The following is a 20192-nucleotide window of genomic DNA, read 5'->3' as shown; positions in this document are numbered from 1 at the left end:
CTTTGCTGCTAAGTCTTGGCTTCCATAGTTTCATCTGATGAGATTTTCTGCTTCCCTTTTCCTGTTTGGAAATCCTACTTACTTACCTCATTTGGTATTTCAGCAAACTTATAAGTATTATTTTTACTCTCATTTTATACAAGACAGAAACAGGCACAGAGTTACCCAAGTAACTTACCAGTGTCCTACAACAATAGGTAGTTGACCCAGAATTTGAAACTTGGTGGAGTCCATTTTCTTAGCAGCTGTACTAACCTGCTTCAGCTGTGTGTTCTTGAATTGAAAATGGAGAAACTAGGGTCCAAGAGAATAGTAAACAAAGCTGTTGAAATAATGTGATTTTGAGATGTTGAGGCCCAGAGTTCTAAGGAGCAGTCAGTGAACCCTCAGAAATTCAGTTACCACAGAACATATGCAGAATAGCCTTTAGCCACTACACTACATCTGGAAAGAAAATCTTCAAACTTGAACATTTTCCTTCTTCAGCTACACGGTTTAACCTTGAAACTGAGTGGAAGAATAACTATCCTCGCCTGCGAGAACTTGACCGGGTAATATTTGGGTACTTCATGTATTTTACATATACATATTGTCATTTAGTGTTTGTGTCCTCACAAAATTTAACTCTAGAAGAGAATTCTGGTAAGCCAAATTGAATTGGTTTTGATCACAACTACTAGTTTAGAGCTGTGAAAATGCATTTCTAGGAGTAGTTACCTCTTCTATAATCATTTAAATTATTATATAACATTAAAATAATTAGGAATCACAATTTTGAAAATAAGTACTTAAAATGTTATCTGAGAATATGAAGCACAGTCTTTAAAGATGCTGTACAATTAATGTATTTATGTAATCTAAATTTTTTTTAATTATACATTAAGTTTTTACATTTTCAGCACTTACCTTGGAGAAGTTTGCTGTAATTCAGAGGGAAATAAATGTTGATTTTCCATAATTAAAAAATGCCATTAGTTGTAAAACACAACATTAATGTATTTCTACTGATACTTTAAGTATGTATTGATGCTTTCACAAAACATTATATGAAAATTGTAGCATGAACAAATGTGAAAAATTATATTCAGAATTGCATAAATCAGGTGGGTATTTATGTCAGCTTCTTTGTTTTTATCTGGATATTATCTGAAAAATCATGACAGGGAAAATTTACTATTGTATGAAAATCTTATTTTCTTGTATCCATATTGCCTAGAATGAACTATTTGAAAAAGCTAAAAATGAAATCCTCGATGAAGTCATCAGTCTGAGCCAAGTTACACCAAAACATTGGTGAGTGTTAACTTAGATATTAATTCCTTTTCTCAGAAACTTTACTTATATACATAGTAAGTGAAAAACTATAATTTAGATGAATAACTCAGTGATTTATTATTGCCCTTGCTCATCCCTCAGAATAGTAACTAGGCAAAAACATAAAAGTATGTCTTTTTGCAAAAATAATCATTATTATAGTCTAACCAACTGAGTTTCTAGAAGATAATTTTTATGTGTTCTTTTTAAATATTAACTCATCTTTGTCTTTTCTTTATCTTAAATACATGAATGTGTTTTTTATAAAGTCAGGCGGAAGTTTCATCAAATTGTTTTATAAATAATATCAACAATTTATTGGGATAGGTTGCTGTTTTTGGATTAAAGATTGTAAAGGGAGAATAGCATATATTTTCAAGTTCTCATTTCTGAGTAAGAATGGTTAGTGCTTTCTGTAAAGTCTTCTGAATATATTGTGTATAAATCACATTTTGAATTGAATCCAAGTTGATATTTTTAGACTAGCAAATAAATACATCCTTTTGGAAAAAAATCTCATGTAAATCTCTTTTGAAATAGACTATCACCTTTCATTTATGGTTTTTTTTTGTTGTTGTAAATTTAGACATTCTTAAATTTATTAAAGGTATCATAACCAAATAGACTACATGTACCACAAGTTTTGAAGTTTTTTCAGTCTTAATTAACAAACTTTTGTGCATAAATTTTCTAATGAATTCTGTGATACTTTTAAGAAATATCATTATCATTTTTGAAGCATAACTGTGCTTACTGACACTCATGATATTTTCTGTACTTCTCTTATTTTCTTAGGCATAGACAAAGGTTATCAGATAGAAAGGTATAGTCCTTAAGTTGGAATTCTGAATCACTAGTTTTCTCATCTTAGTGCTAAACTTGTTGTGAACCCTGATCTCTCTTCTAAAAGTCAGAGTTTCCTTATTTGTAGTCTCCTTCCTATACTTATTCAGAGTAAGAGATTCTGACTTTATCCTTATTGGTTGGTTAATTAAATATCTACAACACCACTTACTATGTTTGTTATTCTATTTTAAGCCTGTTCTCTGGCCATATGTAAGTCATTTATTGAGCTTCTAGGAAAGCTGTAGATATGTTCGCATAGGTATAGGTATAGGTAAACGTATAGGTATAGGTATATAATGAGAATGAAAATGAATATAATACTAGTTGCCTTGCTCAGTTGTGTTACATAAAAAAATCCTTTGTAAACTCTAACAGCTAATGCTCTTTGATGGTGAGGAAAATGTGCTCCTTCTGTCAGTTAATTTCTGGCATCATCAAAGGAAAGGTGAATTTTGTTTGGAGCAACCTCTAAAATCAGTGTGTACCTACACTAAAGTGGAACTTGAAAATAAATCCTATGCATTTAATACACAGATGGCTGAAGGGAATTGTGAAGGTACAAGGCTCAGGTGGTATTAGAACTTCTGGCTGATAATTCATGTGATTTTCTATCATCTTCCCATCAACTTTATTCCCCTAGACTCTGGAACTTAACGCAAACAGATCATACCAAGTCCTAACCTCAGCTGTTCATACCACATTGAATTCAGCTGCAGCATACACAAACATTTCATTTTTGTGACATAATTGGTATTCTCTTAGGAGTTTTTATTTGGTATCTTTCTGCTGCATACTGCCTTATATGATATTTTAGGATACATGCCCAAGTTGTTTATAATTATTTAACTCACAGAACTGTTTGTTCTGTACACAGTGATCTTGAAGCTGTCTTATAAGCAGTTTACATCATAACATAATATTTATTTATATATATTCTTATACTTCAGTTATGTATTAAGAAAGTTATTGAAGTTTAGATTTTACATGTAATGCCTTATAGTAGAAACTAAGCTTTTAGCATTTTCACACAACGTATGTGATATTGAAGAATCAACTATTGATGTTAAGCAGGAGATAGCACTGTATCATTAACATGTGAATGTCAATTTAGATACGTCTTTTCCAGGATAGCTGGCTGGCTTCATAGAAATTTCCTTTTTGGAAAATGATATTATAATATGCATACAAGTTTTGATGAAAAGAAATATTATTTTGATTTAAAAGAATGAATGATTCTCCCAGCTCAGATTTGAGGACTCAAAGATTTCTAGTATTATAATCTGAGATTTAAAGGGTGAATAAGTGTTTGGTAAAGACAGAGGCAGGTATAATGCCAAGGCCAGGACATGAAAGCACAAAGGCGATATAGGGAGCTGTGTCCTGTGTCTTTATCAAACAAAGAGGCGAGAGGCTTACCATAGAAATAAGCAGAATTATTAAGACTTGTAAACCATGATCAGAAACTTAGCTGTGGAGGCCACTGAAGAGATTTAAGTCGTATTTGCATTTTGGAAATATTTCTGTAATATAGAGAACAGAATACAGATGGAGAGGACTGTAAGCAAGGAGGCAGTTGGCTGTTGCAGTAATTTTGCAGTAATTTAGGCCGGGGTGATAATGATATGAACTTGGTTACTGGTAGTACAGGTGGAGAAGACAGACTTTTTTTTTTTTTTTTTTTTTTTTTAAGACTCATCTGTTTATTTGAAAGAATTACACAGAGAGAGGGAAAGAGAAAGAGACTGAGTGTTTCCATCTGCTTGTTCACTCCCTAAAAGGTCACAACAAGGTAGGCCAGACCAAATCCAGGAGCCTCAATCAGGCTTCTCACATGGGTGGCAGGGCCCCAACTACTTAAGCCATCTTCTGCTTTTCCCAGGCCATTGCCAGGGAGCTGGGTAGGAAGTGGAGCAGCCAGGACATTAATTCGTTCCCATACGGGATGCCAGCATCACAGGGTGGCGACTTTACCTGCTATGCTACAGTGCCAGCCCCGAGACAATTTTTGTGATATTTGAGAGATTACCTTAAATGATTAACAAGATTTCATAATTGGAAGTGTAGGTAATGAAGAAAGGTCCAGTAAACATTGAGTGCATTTATATTCAGTAATCATATTACTAGCTATTTATGAAAGTGAAGGTACCTTTGACAAAGGTGAACACATAAGTATCTCACTGTGATTTTGTTTATAAATTGAAAAAACATGTTTACTATTTATAATTACAAAGTATTTGGCTTATCCTTAGATTGAATTACTATGAGCCCATTGAAAAATATAGGGTGTTGACATGGAAAATTATATACAATATATGTTTAGGTTTAAAAAGCAGCAGAGGGGGTTGGCACTGTGGCATAGTAGGCTAAGCCTCCACTGGTGGCGCTGGCATCCCATAAGGGCGCCAGTTCATATCCCAGCTGCTCTTCCTCTGATCCAGCTCTCTGGTTATGGCCTGGGAAAGCAGTGGAAGACAGCCCAAGTGTGTGGGTCTCTGCACGGACTTGGGAGACCTGCAAGAAGCTCCTGGCTCCTGGCTTTGGATTGGCCCAGCTCTGGCCATTGCAGCCATTTGGGCCGTTGCAGCTCTGGCCATTGCAGCCATTTGGGGAGTGAACCAGATGGAAGACTTTTCTTTCTGTCTCTCCCTCTCTCTGTAACTCTGCCTCTCAAATGAATAAATAAATCTTTAAAAAAGAAACAGCTGAGATGGGCATTTGACACAACAATTAAGATACTCCTTGGGATCCCCATATCCCATGTCAGTGCTTGGGTGTGAGGCCCAGCTGTGTTCCTGATTCCAGCCTACTGCTGACGCACTTACCGGGGCAGCAGCGGGTGATGCCCCAAGTAGCTGAGAGCCTACCACCCTGGGAGACTACGATTGAGTTCCAGGCTCCTGGTTCTGGCCTGGCCCAGCTCCAGCTATGGTGGGCACTAGGGAGTAAACTACCAGATGAGAGATCTCTACCTGCCTCTCTCTCTCTCTCTATCTCCCTCTTCTTCACCCCTTTCTCCTGGCTTCTACTCTCTTTTCCCTTCAAATAAATAAATAAAAATTTCTAAAACCTCAGCACTTAGCTGAATTCTATTTAGTGGAGGATTAAGCCTTTGACTATAAAGTTCATTAAAGTATTGATTATGGTGCCAACATTGGGTAGCAGCTAAAGGTGCCACCTACAATGCCAGCATCCATATAGGCATGAATTCATGTCCCGGCTGCTGCACTTCCAATCCGGCTCCCCACTAATGTGCCTGGGAAAAGCAGCGGAAAATGGCCCAAGTACTTGGGCTCCTACCTCCTGCATGGGAGGCTCCTGGCTTCTGCCCTGTCCAGTCTCAGCCATTATAGCCATTGAGGGGTGAAACAGCAGATAGAAGATCTCTGTCTCTGTCTCTTCCTCTCTCTGTAACTCTGCCTTTCAAATAAATATTTTTTAAAAAAGCTAATTTCCATTTTTAAAACTTTTTTAAATAAAATGGAGTGTAGGTATAATTCCTTGGAAGAAGGTAGTAAAACTAATATTAATTATATATTTGTGGAGGTTATCCCTGGGTGATGGCAAAACGTAGGATAGAGAAGAAGTCTGTAATCTATAGGATATGCTGGAGTAATTGGTAGATGATAGCAATAAGTAAAGGTAGCAGGTGGCATAACCAGATGAGGGGGTCATGTTGTAGGGATTTTTACATGAGAGGTGGAATCTGGTGATCCAGAGGAGAGACTGTGGAGTAAAAAAAAAAAAAAAAGAAAAAAAGAAAAAAAAAAGGTACAACTTCTACTTCCAAATTCTGAAGCATTCTCAACTACCTTGTAGCTTTCACTCAGTGGAATTTGAGGACCATCACTGTTCTTAGGGGAGAGCCAAGAAAGGTCTATGGATACAAGGAATAGGGAAAGACAGAATGTAAAGTTGTCATTGAACAAGATTTTGGGAGCACTGTAAAAGTTGATCTGATGGAGAAGAGCAGTGGAAGTCAGAGCACAGCAGGTTGGGGATGAACAGGCAGGAGAGGCTGGGTATAAGGAGGTGACAACAGTACCTCTGATGAGTTGCAACGCAGCAGCATCATTTGAGAAAGTTACCTTAGGCTCTTCTTCTACTTTCTCAAGATTTCTTTTTTCTTTAATTGGGAATAGTTCTTTTTCTGTTTTGTGATCTGTGTTGTAAGATATTTGTTATGATAGATTCTCAACTTGATTATGCATCTTTTCCGTTATTACTTTTTTTATAAAGATTTATTTGAAAGAGATTGACAAAAAGAGAGAGATCTTCCATCAGCATTGTTCACTCCTCAAACTGCCACAACAGCTAGGGCTGGGCAAGGCTGAAGCCATGAGCCTGGAACTTCATCCAGGTCTCCCACAAAAGTTGCAGAAGCTCAAGTACTTGGGCCATCCGCTACTGCTGTCCCACATGCATTAGCTGGGAACTGGATCCAAAGTGGAGCAACTCAGACTCAAACTGGTGCTCCAAAATGGAATGCTGAAGTTATAGCCAACAGTTTAACCTGCTGCACCACGATGCCTGTCCTTGTATTATTGTTTTAATGATGAAGCATTGAAAAATTTTATCTAGTAGTATCCTGTCAACGTTTTATGCTTTGTGTTGCAATCTAATAAATTATATAAATTATACCAAAAAATTTTCAACTTTGGACTAAGCAAATATAAAGTGTATATCAGTACTAAGCAAGTGAGGACTGGCAAGTAGGTTAAGCCTCTGCCTGTGGAGCCAACATCCCATATGGTCACCGGTTCAAGTCCTAGCTGCTCCACTTCTGATCCAGCTCCCTGCTAATGGCCTGTGAAAGCAGTGGAAGATGACCCAAGCTCTTGGGCCCCTGTACTCATGTGGGAAACCGGAAGAAGCTCCTGGCTTCAGATTGGCCTAGCGTTGGCTATTGCGGCCATCTGAGGAGTGAACCAGTGGATTGAAGACTTCTCTGTCTGTCTCTGTCTGTCTCTCTGCCTCTCAAATAAACAAACCTAAAAAAAAAAATGCTAGGCAAGTAAGTACATGAAAAGATGCTTGGAATATTAGCCGTTAGAACAATGCAAGCCAAAATAATATTCAACCATAAGCCTACTTGAATGACTAAAATTAAGATGATTAACCATACCAAATGTTGGCAAGGATATAGAAGATCTAATCCTCTCACTTTTAGCTAACGAAAATGTAAAATAGTACAACCATAGTAGAAAACAGTTTGGTAATATCTTAAAAAGTTAAATATATAATCACCATTCATCTAGTTATTCTACCCTTATTTACCCAAGAGGAATGAAAGTGTGTGTCCATACAAAGACTTATACATAAATGCTCATAACTTGATTTGTAATAACCAACATCTTGAAGCAGCTCAAGTATCTATCAACAGGTGAGTGCAGAAATAATACTATTTAGCAATAAGAAAGAAGTGAAATATTAATATAATCAGCATGATGAATTTCAAAGTGATTTTGCTGAATGAAAGAAGACAAGCCAAAAAAGAAAAAAATATATGCCCTGTGGATGCATTTATATCAAATTCTTGAAAATACAAACTATTCGGTGACAGAAAGATCTGCCGGTTCCCAGGTTTGAGGATGATGGATATCTGTGTTACCTTGATTGCTGTGAGTCACAGATAATATACACATTTCAGAACTTATCAAAACTTTAAAAATGTACAGTCTAAGTTAATGATACCTCAGCCAAGCTGTTCTTTAAAAACTTAATATTAGCTTTGGTGTTTTTGCAACTTTTTGTTTCATTTCAGGGAGGAAATCCTTCAGCAGTCTTTGTGGGAAAGAGTTTCAACTCATGTGATTGAAAACATCTATCTTCCAGCTGCACAGACCATGAATTCAGGAACTTTTAATACTACAGTGGATATCAAGCTTAAACAGTGGACTGATAAACAGCTTCCTAATAAAGCAGTAGAGGTTAGGATATAATTTAATTAAATGGGTAAGAAGCATTATCTGAAGGGAATAGGAGCTGTGAGTTTCAAGTTTTATTCTCATCACAGCCACTCTTTCTTTTTGGCTCTTATACTCAATTTAATCTTTGTTCCTCATCTGTGTGTTGGGACTAACCTTAACGTTGCAACCAATTACCACTGTTATAAAAACTTATTAATTGGTATGGTATTGTCCTGAGGTTCTTTCAAAGACAACATTTAACAAAACCAGCAAAATTTGCCTGAATGTGAAATATTTTGATTTTTTTCTGTGGGCAGGGATTCCTTAAGTGAAATATTTAATGGTCCAAACATTTCACTTATTGATTTTCTTTAGGGCTCAGTAATACTTAAATACTATTTTCTATTACCTATGTATCTTCACTGTGACTTGATAGCTGTGGGATCCTTGGGCTAGTTGCTTAAGCCTTTCTGTTTCATTCCTGTAAAGTAAGAATGGCAATGTTGCCCACTCACAGGGTTGTTAGGATTCAATAAGCTAGGATTGGTACAAAGTGTAGAAACTACCTGGCCCATAGTAACCACCCAGGAATTGCAACTGCCGTTGTTAGGATCATCATCTGAGCTGCACGTTATTCTTGAAGAGTGATATTCTCCTGTGCTTCTGTATGAAATTGCTCAAAAAAAATTTAAGTCAATGTTAAAAGTAATTTTTTCTTACTTACCTTAGAAACAAAATGCCATTTTCTAATTATTCAGGTATGGTTTCCTCTCCTGTCCTACCGCAGTCCCAGTTTCTTCACCTGTACTCTCAATTTCTTTAAGCCTCTAAATATTCTCCCAGCCTGTCTGCCTAAGTTGTGTGTTGCTGAACCCCAGGGCAACTCAACACATTTACCCTAAGTAATGAGAGAGCTACTGTCACTGCTTCTGTGTCTCTCCTTACTGCTGACTGTAGCAGTTTTCTCAGCTCTGTCCCATGATAGGATACTTTCATATCCAAAAGTTCAAGCAGTGAAAGTGCTCATAAAAATGGCAGTAAATGAGTCTCCTGCTGCTTTCTTCTGTCAGCCTTAGGTGTGGTGGAAGTAGTGTGCATATGGTGAGGGTCAAGAAGCCTGGATGTTAATTCCAGCCACCTTCTGTATTTTTGCACAGTCACCTTTCTTAATGAGAAAATTTCTTTATATTTAAAGTAGGGGAGGACTAAAGATAAAATCCAACATTTAAAACCCACTTAATCCTCAGTAGGTTTAGTTCTGAATTACTTTTGACACTGTGCTGTTTTATTGTTCAGATAATTTAGAAGTTACCCATAATACAAAGCAGAACAATAGCCATATGAAAGTATTAATTCACTATTTCGTATCTTTGCTTAAATGCAAAGATGTGAAGATGACTGAATTGCTGAGACCTTTAAACTTTTCACAGTGTAGAAGCAGCAGGCAAACTCAGTTGTCTTACACGTTGAAATAAATAAATGAACTGAATCTGGTGGCAGACTTCAAATGCATACCTTCCCTAATGGAGGCAGCCCCTGTTCAGCTCCAGCAGGTAGCGCCATGTAGGAATAAGGGTGTGCCATTCCCAGATAGTTCAGAAGAAGCTAGCAGTGCAGATTCTTATATGAAGTCTCCCAGTTTTTAAATGTTGCAACAATTTTTTTTTAATGTAAAACACTGTGCATGTCTGACAAAATATGTCAAGAGACCAAATCTGTCCCAGCAGCTCCCAGAATAGGACTTTTGGACAATTGTATATACTTGCTGCCACTTTATTGATGTGGTTTCATATATATTTTTTGATAAGCTGATTTACTGATCTGTTTAGCTTGAATTCATATGTTATTTTTCATGCTTTGTAATTGAAATATAATATGTAGCATAAATACAGCTTTTTTGTTTTAAATAATTCTAGGTTGCTTGGGAGACCCTACAAGAAGAATTTTCTCGTTTTATGACAGAACCCAAAGGCAAAGAACATGATGACATATTTGATAAACTTAAAGAAGCTGTTAAAGAAGAAAGTATTAAACGCCACAAGTGGAATGACTTTGCAGAGGACAGCTTGGTATGTTGTCTGTATAATCAGATATCAGATTCATATTTTTAAGTAATTTCTTAAATTGATACCTTTTTCATAAAATATTTTGATACAACTCTGTAAATTACTTTCTGAATTTTAAGTAATAAAGTAATGAAACAAATTTATGACTTGTAATCTGTATTTTGACGTTTCTTTGCCTTTCTAAAAATCACTCCCTGCTATAGGCTTTCTTGGCTTTTATTTCAGGAAGAAAAGCCAAGCCAGACTTCTCAAATTGACATCCATTAGCCATTTCATGGGCCTTAGATAGCTGTTTCTATTTTTACCTTCTGTGGTAATGAAAGGAACTAGATGCAAAAATGTTAGTCTCCTAAAATGATAGCACTAACCACCGTGTTTTGAATGTTCACTATGTATCAGGAACTCTGCTAAGTGTTTCAAATTACTTGATCTAATTCATAAGCAATCCTGTTATTGTCATCGACAACTGGGATTCCTTCCTTGCCCTGTCTGACTACAAAGCCTGGTTTCTGACTGCCCACCAACTGATACATCTTTTGTCCTGTAAAAAGTTCTCATCATCAGCTGGTAGGCTAATCCTCTGCCTGTGGCCCTGGCAATCCGGGTTCTAGTCCCGGTTGGGGCGCCCGTCCTATCCCAGTTGTTCCTCTTCCAGTCCAGCTCTCTGCTGTGGCCCGGGAGTACAGTAGAGGATGGCCCAAGTGCTTAGGCCCTGTACCCGCGTGGGAGACCAGGAGGAAGCACCTGGCTCCTGGCTTCGGATCAGCTCAGTGCGCCGGGCATAGTGGCCATTTGTGGGGTGAACCAATGGAAGGAAGACCTTTCTCTCTGTCTCTCTCTCTCTCTCTCTCACTGTCTAACTCTGCCTGTCCAAAAATAAATAAATAAATAAAAAATTCTCACCATCATAATCAGACCTTTCTTAAGCACCTGCTTTGTTCAGAATATGAAGAGAGACACTGTTGAGTAACAGGATTGAGCAGTTTTCTAGGAGAATGCGAATCTCACTGTGGGCTGTTGTAATTAACATTTTCCTTTGAGTGAATGTTTGTCTTCATGTTTTAAAACATATATTATTCTTAAATGCTTTAATGAGAGAATGATGTCATTTTCATTTGTTCACTCAAATAATAAAATTTGGAAAAAAGTTCTGCATTGTAGTAAATAATTAATACGTACGATAATCTAGACCTTTTAAGTGTCTTATTTTTTCACTGCTATTAACAGTGACAATGGTTATTAATTTTTTCTCCTTTTTTTCAAAATGCTAGTACACAAGTCATATGGTCTTGTGGTTACATTAAGCCCTGAATATTAGAGTTTGGGGTATTGGATTTTATACAGTTAAATGCATAAAGTTCCCTAGCCCCACACTCAGTAATGGTTAGCTTGCTTCATTTGGGAGGCTGTTGATTTGAATAAAGTTACAAAACTGATGAGACAATCAAATTACCTTTTTCTTGTTATTTCAGAGAGTTATTCAACACAATGCTTTAGAAGACCGCTCCATATCTGATAAACAGCAGTGGGATGCAGCAATTTATTTTATGGAAGAAGCTCTGCAGGCTCGTCTACAGGATAGTAAGCGGGGCCATGGGCTGTAGAGTTCTGAGTATTTGTAGTGCTGAAGGGATCATCCATTTGAGTGAACATTTGTAAAAGCATAATTAACATTTCCAGATCTTTGTTATTATACTGTAGTTGAACATTATTTGTGATAGTTTTTAGTCAACTACTTTGTTACTACTAAAAAGATTAAATAGGTTGGACATGTGATGCCTATATATACTCAAGTTTTTTAAAAAAAGCTGTAATTCAGAATATTTTAGTGTTTTTATAAGCAGTTGTGCTTCTAGAAGATTCCAAAAACATATAATTAAATTCCTTCTTATACAAAGTGCCAAATCAGTCATAGGATTTTTTTTTAAATTTCAACTGACTTTATATTGGTATAGCACTTGGATGTGAATAACACAAGACCATTTGTTAGCTATAATTTAGGTATTGGGCAAATGATAAAATTCTTGATAAATTAACTATTTAAAAACTTTTCTAGCTGAAAATGCAATTGAAAACATGATAGGTCCAGACTGGAAAAAGAGGTGGTTGTACTGGAAGAATCGGACCCAAGAACAGGTAAAAACAAAGAAGTCTTTGGTCTTATAATGATGTAATTTTGTTCATTTTAATTCAAACATTAAAATATAATCCTTGCCAGGGTCATCACTATCTTGAGAATTTCATTTGTTTTATATTACCTTTCAGATGTTTAGAATAAAATATGTAAGAAAGTAGTTTTTTTCTAAAGTGAAAATGCTATTATTAAAAGAAAGGGGGAGATGAAATATCCTTCTTTGGTTGATTACTTTGTTCATTTCAGTTTTCTAATGTGAGGTTAACAAAATAGAAAAAAATGGACAGGGTTTCAGATGATGTACAATGAGTGAATGATGTTGAGGGAAAATGATTTTTTTTCCTTTTGCACGTGCCAGTTTATTATTTCTGTATTTTTCTGCTTATAGGCTATTCAAATTACTTTATTCCTGTGTTCAGAAAATAAGTATAAAAATTCAGACAGAAGTTGAATTGTAGATTTCAAAATTTAATAAATGAGCACTTCAGAAGAACAAAATGATAGAATACAAATAACTTTACAAGTGAGACCCTACCCTACCTTCACCCCTTTTTACTCCTGCCATACTCTTTTGGTTCTTTTCCAATTTTATGGCACTATCTTGTTCTTAAAGTTATTTAAATGAAGGAGTTAAAATAGGATATATGTCCAAATACTTAAATTAATGAAGTAATGAAAAAAAAGATGGCATCCAGTCTACTTTCTTCTCTTGTTTTTTTGATTCCTTGAATCCATTTAATTGGATGAAGAAGGCCAAGAAGTGGAAAAATTGAGATAAGAGATAAAGAGAATGAAAATTACCAAATGACATATTTCTATTTATATTTTTTAAGTATAGAGTTACTTAAATTATATAATTTCATTTTTTTCTAGTTTTCCCCATGTTTTGTTTCTTAAGCGATCAGATATAAATCAGAAACTGTCTCAAAATAATGTGAAGAGACAGCCTTCCTCTTTTGTCTGTCATGATTTTTGTGGAAAAAAATAGTGAGTCATTAGGAGACTGAAGAGTAACTGAAGAGGGGACAGAGTCAGAGATTGGATCTTGCGTGTGTTCAGGGAACATCAGTTATCTCTACTCTACAGATGGGCTGAGAGAAGGAGTTCTGTCAGGAAAGCTTTTCTCTGGGATCTGTTAGAGGTTTGTGACTTTGAGACAGGAAGAAGGATTGATTAGAAAGCTGCTAGAAGGCAGATAAATGCAAGAAAGTGTCTAGCCATTAAGGCTCAGTGAAATTAGGTGTAAAGTCTCCAGAATAATTAACATTGACAAAACTTGCCTCAGCTACTGGTGGTAAATATGCATGGCAAAATACTCAGAAAAGAAATGATTTCTGGTTGTACAGGAAATCCTCTCAAGAGAAGCAAAGGAATTAGCTTTAAAGTCAGTGCAGAGTCCATTTGCCTAGAAGAAGAATCTGGAAATCCTTACGAGAAGAGCCCTCTCCCACCAGGTTTCAGGGCAGCAAATGTAAGACTTGGGCAGATTACAGAGTGGAGGTCATAATATGGAATATAGAAGAAAGGAACATGAGAATTGCTGGAGCAGATGAGAGGATGTAATTATTTGTGATTTTGTTTTTGTTTTTTTACACTGCCAAAGATAGCCCCATGTCCAGCTTACTAGTCCAGTTCTTCTCTAACCTATCTGTCTTCTCCCACTCCTGTTAAAAACCATTGTGCTGACCTCATACCTGGAGGTTAAAATGACAAATGGGCCAGCACTGTGACCTAGTAGGTTAATCCTCCACCTGCGGTGCCGGCATCCCACATGGACACCGGTTCTAGTCCCGGCTGCTCCTCTTCCAATCTAATTCTCTGCTGTGGCCTGGGGAAGCAGTAAAGGATGGCCCAAGTCCTTGGGCCTCTGCACCCGTATCGGAGACCGGGGAGAAGCACCTGGCTCCTGGCTTCGGATTGGCACGGCTCTGACCGTTGTGGCCACTGGGGAGTGAACTGACAGAAGGAAGACTTTTCTCTCTGTTTCTCCCTCTCACTGTCTGTAACTCTACCTCTCAAATAAATAAATGAAATCTTAAAAAAAAAAAAAAAAAAAAAGATGACAGATTATAGGGGAGCAGTTTGGGTAGCCATGTTCCTTCTGTCTTAGAGTGATAGGATTTGACAAGAAAAAATTAAGGTCAATTCTGTGTTAAAGATGAACAATCCTATGTTAAAAATGAAGACTATTTTGTGCTTTTGTGTTACCTTTTCCTTAGTTTTCTAAGAAAATCCCTGCCTTTGAAATATTCTTATCTTGTCTGAACTGAACTAGTAGAAATCTTGGACAGGATAGATGGGAGAGTATTCTCTTCTGGAGGCCAAGGATGGTGGGTGGCAGTGAAATGGTGACAGGTAGGAAGGTGAAGTGAAGACACAAGCCAGGGTGAGGATGAGTCACAGGCCATGTTTCTTTCCTGCCTTAGACTGGCTAACAGATGTTTGAGCAAACAGTGACTTTTTCTTCATTAAATAATATTTGTTCTAAAGTTTCTTAAAGTCATGTCTTGAAGAAGTTTAGTTAAAAGCTCCACTGACAACTGTCATTCTTGTACCAGGGCCTTCAGAAAGTTCATGAAAAATGAATACTTGGAAAATCCATGCATCGTTTTCAATATTTATTTGTACCAAAATAAACTCATGTTTTAATTCCATTTTTTCATTAATTTTCTGAACACCCTCATATAAATAATCATATTCTATAGCTGTGGTCCAGTTTGGGGCAAGAACTGTTGTAGCAATTTGTTAGAGTAATAAGTGAATTACTTATAAGCTAGCTTATTTTATTTTATAATTTTGAGTGAAGGTTTGAAAAAGACAAGATAAATTTAATTTTATCCAGTAAAAAAAGTCTTGTTTTCATACTTAACAAAACTGCTGTGTGTATGTATTCTTCCACTGGTGAAGAGATTGACAAGTAATTACAGAGTGGAAGTGAATTTAAGAATGATAGGTACCCCACAGCAGCAGTCTGAAGTATGATTTTTAATTAAAAGCCTTTTTAGTAAACCAAATGATGCATTTTGTATTTAATTTAATTATCAGAAAAGCTTGTCAACAGACAGGAATCATTTCAGTCATCTAGTTCCTAGATATGAGGCATTTATAGAACATGATCTGTTACCATGTATTCACGTTACTTTTTCTACATCCAAATTATCCCATAAGGTCAAGAAAGTAAGTATATAATAAGGTGCCTGATGCAGTAACTTGATGGTAAAATATTTCAGAAAAAAACAGAATGGAACAAAAGGGACTGTGTTTTTTCATCTCTATTAAGAGAAGTAGCACTGCATTCATAGGCCAGCTACTCATATTCATAAACCAGAGAATTCCATTATTTTTTGTTTGTTGTGATTTTGTGTCAATGTTGGTAACAGTAACATAGTTATTAAAACTCGGACTCTGTCCCTAGGAGTTGTACATAGGAAATTTATATTCATTAAGTAAAAACCACACACACACACCAAAAACAACTCAGACTCTGTTTTGACAAATGCCAAATCATGAGCCACCTAAACATAGTCCTCTTTTAAACATTTCTAAGTGTGTCCACAATGAAACCAAGAATGAACTGGAGAAAATGTTGAAGTGTAATGAAGAACACCCAGCATATCTTGCAAGCGACGAGATAACCACGGTCCGAAAGAACCTAGAGTCCCGAGGAGTAGCAGTAGATCCAGGCTTGGTAATGAATATTGCTTTTTAGCATGACTTGACTTGTATAATCTTTGTTTCTTACAGTAAAATGTTGCTACTCCTAATGGATTAAAATTTAACTGTTCAGTTTGAACATTTGCTGATGATAAATTTTTTATTGAAGAGTAGAAATTTTATTCTTGGTATTGTTTTGTTAAATGTATCACTTTGGTTTGTAAAGGAGAAAATTGAGGTTTAAAAAGGGTATTTACTTGGACAAGTTGAGCAGTTCTTGGAGAAGGGAATGAAATGCACCCAGACCTTGCATCACGTCTCACTGTTTCGGAATGCAAGACATAATTTCTGTTTATATATGCTTATGAGTGGAAAAGACTTTGAAAGAGTTGTAAATAACTTTTCATTAAATTGGAAAGGTCTTTGAGTTCTTATTTTCCTCACTTAAAATAAATATTAGATTAAAATAGCCCATACTTCAGACTTTTTGCTTCTCTTCATGATGCTTATTTATGGCAAATTAAAAAAAAAAAAAGTTCCCCAGCCTACATTCTCTCTTGCTTAGTGTGATGTAAGAATTCCAAAGTTTATTTTATGGGGCAGATGCTGTGGATTAGTGGGTAAAGCCACCTTCTGCAGTGCGGGCATCCCATATGGACACCAGTTCGAGTCCCAGCTGCTCCAATTCCGATCCAGCTCTCTGCTATGGCTTGAGAAAGCAGTAGAAGATGGCCCAAGCACTTGCACCCCTACACCCACATGGGAGACCTAGAAGAATCTCTTGGCTCCTGGCTTCAGATCAGCCCAGCTCTGGCCGTTAGGGCCACTTGGGGAGTGAACCAGTGGATTGAAGATCTCTCTCTTTCTCTCTCTCTCTCTACCTCTGCCTCTCTGTAACTCTACCTTACAAATAAATAAATAAATCTTATAAAGTTTGTTTTATAAGCAAAACCCAATCAGAAAAGTAAATCTGATGGAGAAAGTAATCATGTAAAAAATTTCTTGGGGCTGGCACTGTGGCATAGCGGATTAAGCCACCTCCTGCAGTGCCAGCATCCTATATAGAAGCTGTTTCGAGTCCGAGCTGATCTGCTTCTCATCCAGCTCCCTGCTAATGCAACTGGGGATGCCCTAGAAGATGGCCCAAGTGCTTGGGCCCCTGCACCCATGTAAGAGACCCAGAAGAAGCTCCTGGCTCATGGTTTCAGACCAGCCCAGCTTTGGCCATTGCACCCATTTAGGGAGTGAGCTAGAGAATGGAGGACATCTCCGTCTCTTCCTCTCTAGATCTGCCTTTCAAATACAGAAAAAATAAATCTTTAAAACTTTTTTTTCTTGGCTACACATACATTCTTTTAAAGATTATCTGCTATTTTTGTTCCTGTACTTGAGGAATGATTGTATTTAAATTCCACCCAAGGTCAAACTCAGCAGTTAAAGCTGTTATATTTCTAGTGTTATAAGTTGAAAATGAAATTTTTAACTGAATATAGATGTAAACTTATAATTTATCCACATTGGTCCTAGCTCGTGATACTTTTAAAGTTTATGTGGCTGTTAGTATGTATACTTTGTGTTGGTTAATACAGCAGAAAGATTTTTGTCTTAGAATTAAAATGGTTGGGGCGCCGGATTCTGTCCCGGTTGCCCCTCTTCCAGGCCAGCTCTCTGCTGTGGCCAGGGAGTACAGTGGAGGATGGCCCAAGTGCTTGGGCCCTGCACCCCATGGGAGACCAGGAGAAGCACCTGGCTCCTGCCATCGGATCAGCGCGGTGCGCCGGCCGCAGTGCGCCGGCTACAGCGGCCATTGGAGGGTGAACCAATGGCAAAAGGAAGACCTTTCTCTCTCTCTGTCACTGTCCACTCTGTCAAAAAAAAAAAAAAAAGGTAAAATGGAAGAGATTATATGATTTGATTTTTTTTTTCTTTTTTAGTTTTTCCAGTATCTTAGGCTGTGGATTGACTATGTATCTGAATTACTTTCAGTGAGCAAGAAAACTTAGTTTTTTCCAAGTGACACTTTGTCTACTGTATTTTGCAAAATCTTTAAATAAATAAAAACAAACAAACAAACAAACAAAAGACCATAATGAGGATACTAAAAGGGATGTTAAGAGATGTGAATTCTGGGCCTAGTGCCGCTTGCACACTAGGTTAATCCTCCGCCTGCGGTGCCAGCATCCCATATGGGCACCTGGTTCTAGTCCCCATTGCTCCTCTTCCAGTCCAGCTCTCTGCTGTGGCCCGGGAGGGCAGTAGAGGATGGCCCAGGTGCTTGGGCCCCTGCACCAGCATGGGAGACCAGGAAGAGGCACCTGGCTCCTAGCTTCGGATCAGTGCAACTCCAGCCATTGCAGCCAATTGGGGAATGAACCAACAGAAGGAAGACCTTTCTCTCTGTCTCTCTCACTGTCTGTAACTCTACCTGTCAAATAAATAAATAAATAAATCTTTAAAAAAAAAAAAAGAGAGATGTGAATTCTAATCCAATTACATTACATGAGTTAGTAATATTACCTTTAGTAGTTGATATAATGTCTTTGAGCCCCACATTCCTCATTTGTCAGATGGCATTGATGATATTTATTCTACCTGCTTAATATTATTATGTCAAAAAAAGACAGTTGATATGAGAGAACATTGAGCAGACTGGGTAGTAATAAAGTAGTGGGGGATCATGTTGGTATGGTTGCAGTGAAATTTAATAATCAGTAATGAGGGGCAGGTATTTTGATGGCAGTGTTAAGACACTACTTGGGATACTTCATCTCATATCAAAGCACCTGGATTCAAGTCCCAGCTCCACTTTTGAGTCCAGCTTCCTGCTAATGCGCATCCTGGGAGACTGCAGGTGATGGCTCAAATGTTTGGGCTCCTGCCACCATATGGGGGACCCAGACTGAGTTCCAGTCTTCCAGCTTTGGCCTGACCCATCCCCAACTATTATAGATATTTGATTATATTATAGATATTTGAATCAGCAGATGGAAGATATTTGTCTCTCTGCTTTTCAAATAAAATGTAAATAAGTAATAAATAAGAATTTTAAAAATAAGACTATCATACTTTGAAAATATATTTAAATATATAATCACCAGAAAGGAGATACTGTTGGGTTAATGAGCATTGTCCAGATTAGCTTCCAGGTCTGAACTCTTGCCTTTGTCAAGACTTTCAATCTGTTTTTGCTATGGTTATCCTCACTTCTAACTAAGGGACTTTATCTATTCTATAAGACGATTGTTTGAATATAATAACAGCTTTTGTTTAAAATGTAAATCTTGAATTACACAACTGATAGATTAGTAGCAAATCTAATCCTTGTCTTGAAAAAATGTTAAGTGAATAAAAAATGTGGTAGAATACCCACACAATATTGTTGTTGGTTTTAATTAACTCTTATAGAAAACTATTTCTATACAACTTCTCAGTATAATTGATCAATAAGAAGACTGTACACGATAATTTTGTTTTCTTTTCTCATTTTAGATTAAGGATACTTGGCATCAAGTGTATAGAAGACATTTCTTAAAAACAGCTCTAAACCATTGTAACCTTTGTCGAAGAGGCTTTTACTATTACCAAAGGCATTTTGTAGATTCTGAGGTAAGAACTCCAAAAGCAGAGAAATGTATAAGATGTGTATTAAACTTTGGCTTTAATCTTAATTTTACATCCTTTAATCATCTGGAAAAAGTATGTATAATCTATGAAGATTAACATAATTCTTATCATTTCAAAGATGTTTGTCCCTTTGGTAGTAACTGCATCTTACATACATGTCATCCCTGGCACCTGTAACAGTACGTATGTGTTTAAATGTGAAATAATATGTAAAAGGAAATAATCATTTATAATCCTCAGATCTAGAAGTAATTTTAGTTAACATGGATTTCTATTCAATTTTTTTCTATCCATAGAGAAGGTGTGTGTGTGTGTGTGTATAACCAGCCATTTACATGGTAGAAAACATGCTGCAAAAAAATTTTTACTGAACTTTTTTTATGTATCATTCTTCATATCACTGAAACCTTGTTTTAAATAATCCTTTATTTTTTTAAAAGATTATTTATTTGAAAGTCAGTGTTAGAGAAGGGGAGAGAGAGAGAGAATCTTCCATCTGCTGGTTCACTCTCCACATGGCCCAGCAGCCGGGGCTGGTCCAGGCCAAAGGAACCCCTAAGCTTCTTCTGGATCTCCCACATGAGTGACAGGGGCCAGATAGTTGGGTCGTCCTCTGCTGCTTTTCCCAGACCATTAGCAGGGAGCTGG

General features: G+C 36.9%; 1 protein-coding gene across 10 annotated transcripts in view; it reads left to right on the top strand.

Moving 5' to 3' along the window:
• OPA1 (OPA1 mitochondrial dynamin like GTPase) overlaps positions 1-20192 on the top strand; it is a 98700-nt gene that overhangs the window by 44496 nt on the left and 34012 nt on the right. For all 10 annotated transcript variants that reach the window (XR_011387994.1, XR_011387993.1, XM_070072353.1 and 7 more), the window contains 8 exons: positions 487-551; positions 1217-1293; positions 7922-8087; positions 9983-10135; positions 11605-11713; positions 12189-12268; positions 15814-15954; positions 19410-19526. Coding sequence is in view for 8 of the 10 variants with exons in the window: in XM_070072353.1 (XP_069928454.1) it covers positions 487-551; positions 1217-1293; positions 7922-8087; positions 9983-10135; positions 11605-11713; positions 12189-12268; positions 15814-15954; positions 19410-19526 (908 nt within the window). In the remaining 2 variants the exon portion in view is untranslated. The remainder of the gene's footprint in view (positions 1-486; positions 552-1216; positions 1294-7921; positions 8088-9982; positions 10136-11604; positions 11714-12188; positions 12269-15813; positions 15955-19409; positions 19527-20192) is intronic.

This window comes from Oryctolagus cuniculus, chromosome 4 (assembly GCF_964237555.1).
Source record: "Oryctolagus cuniculus chromosome 4, mOryCun1.1, whole genome shotgun sequence".
NCBI classification, from domain to species: Eukaryota; Metazoa; Chordata; class Mammalia; order Lagomorpha; family Leporidae; genus Oryctolagus; species Oryctolagus cuniculus.
The sequence above is the reverse complement of the archived record's forward strand: the minus strand, read 5'-3'. Positions and strand labels throughout refer to the sequence as shown.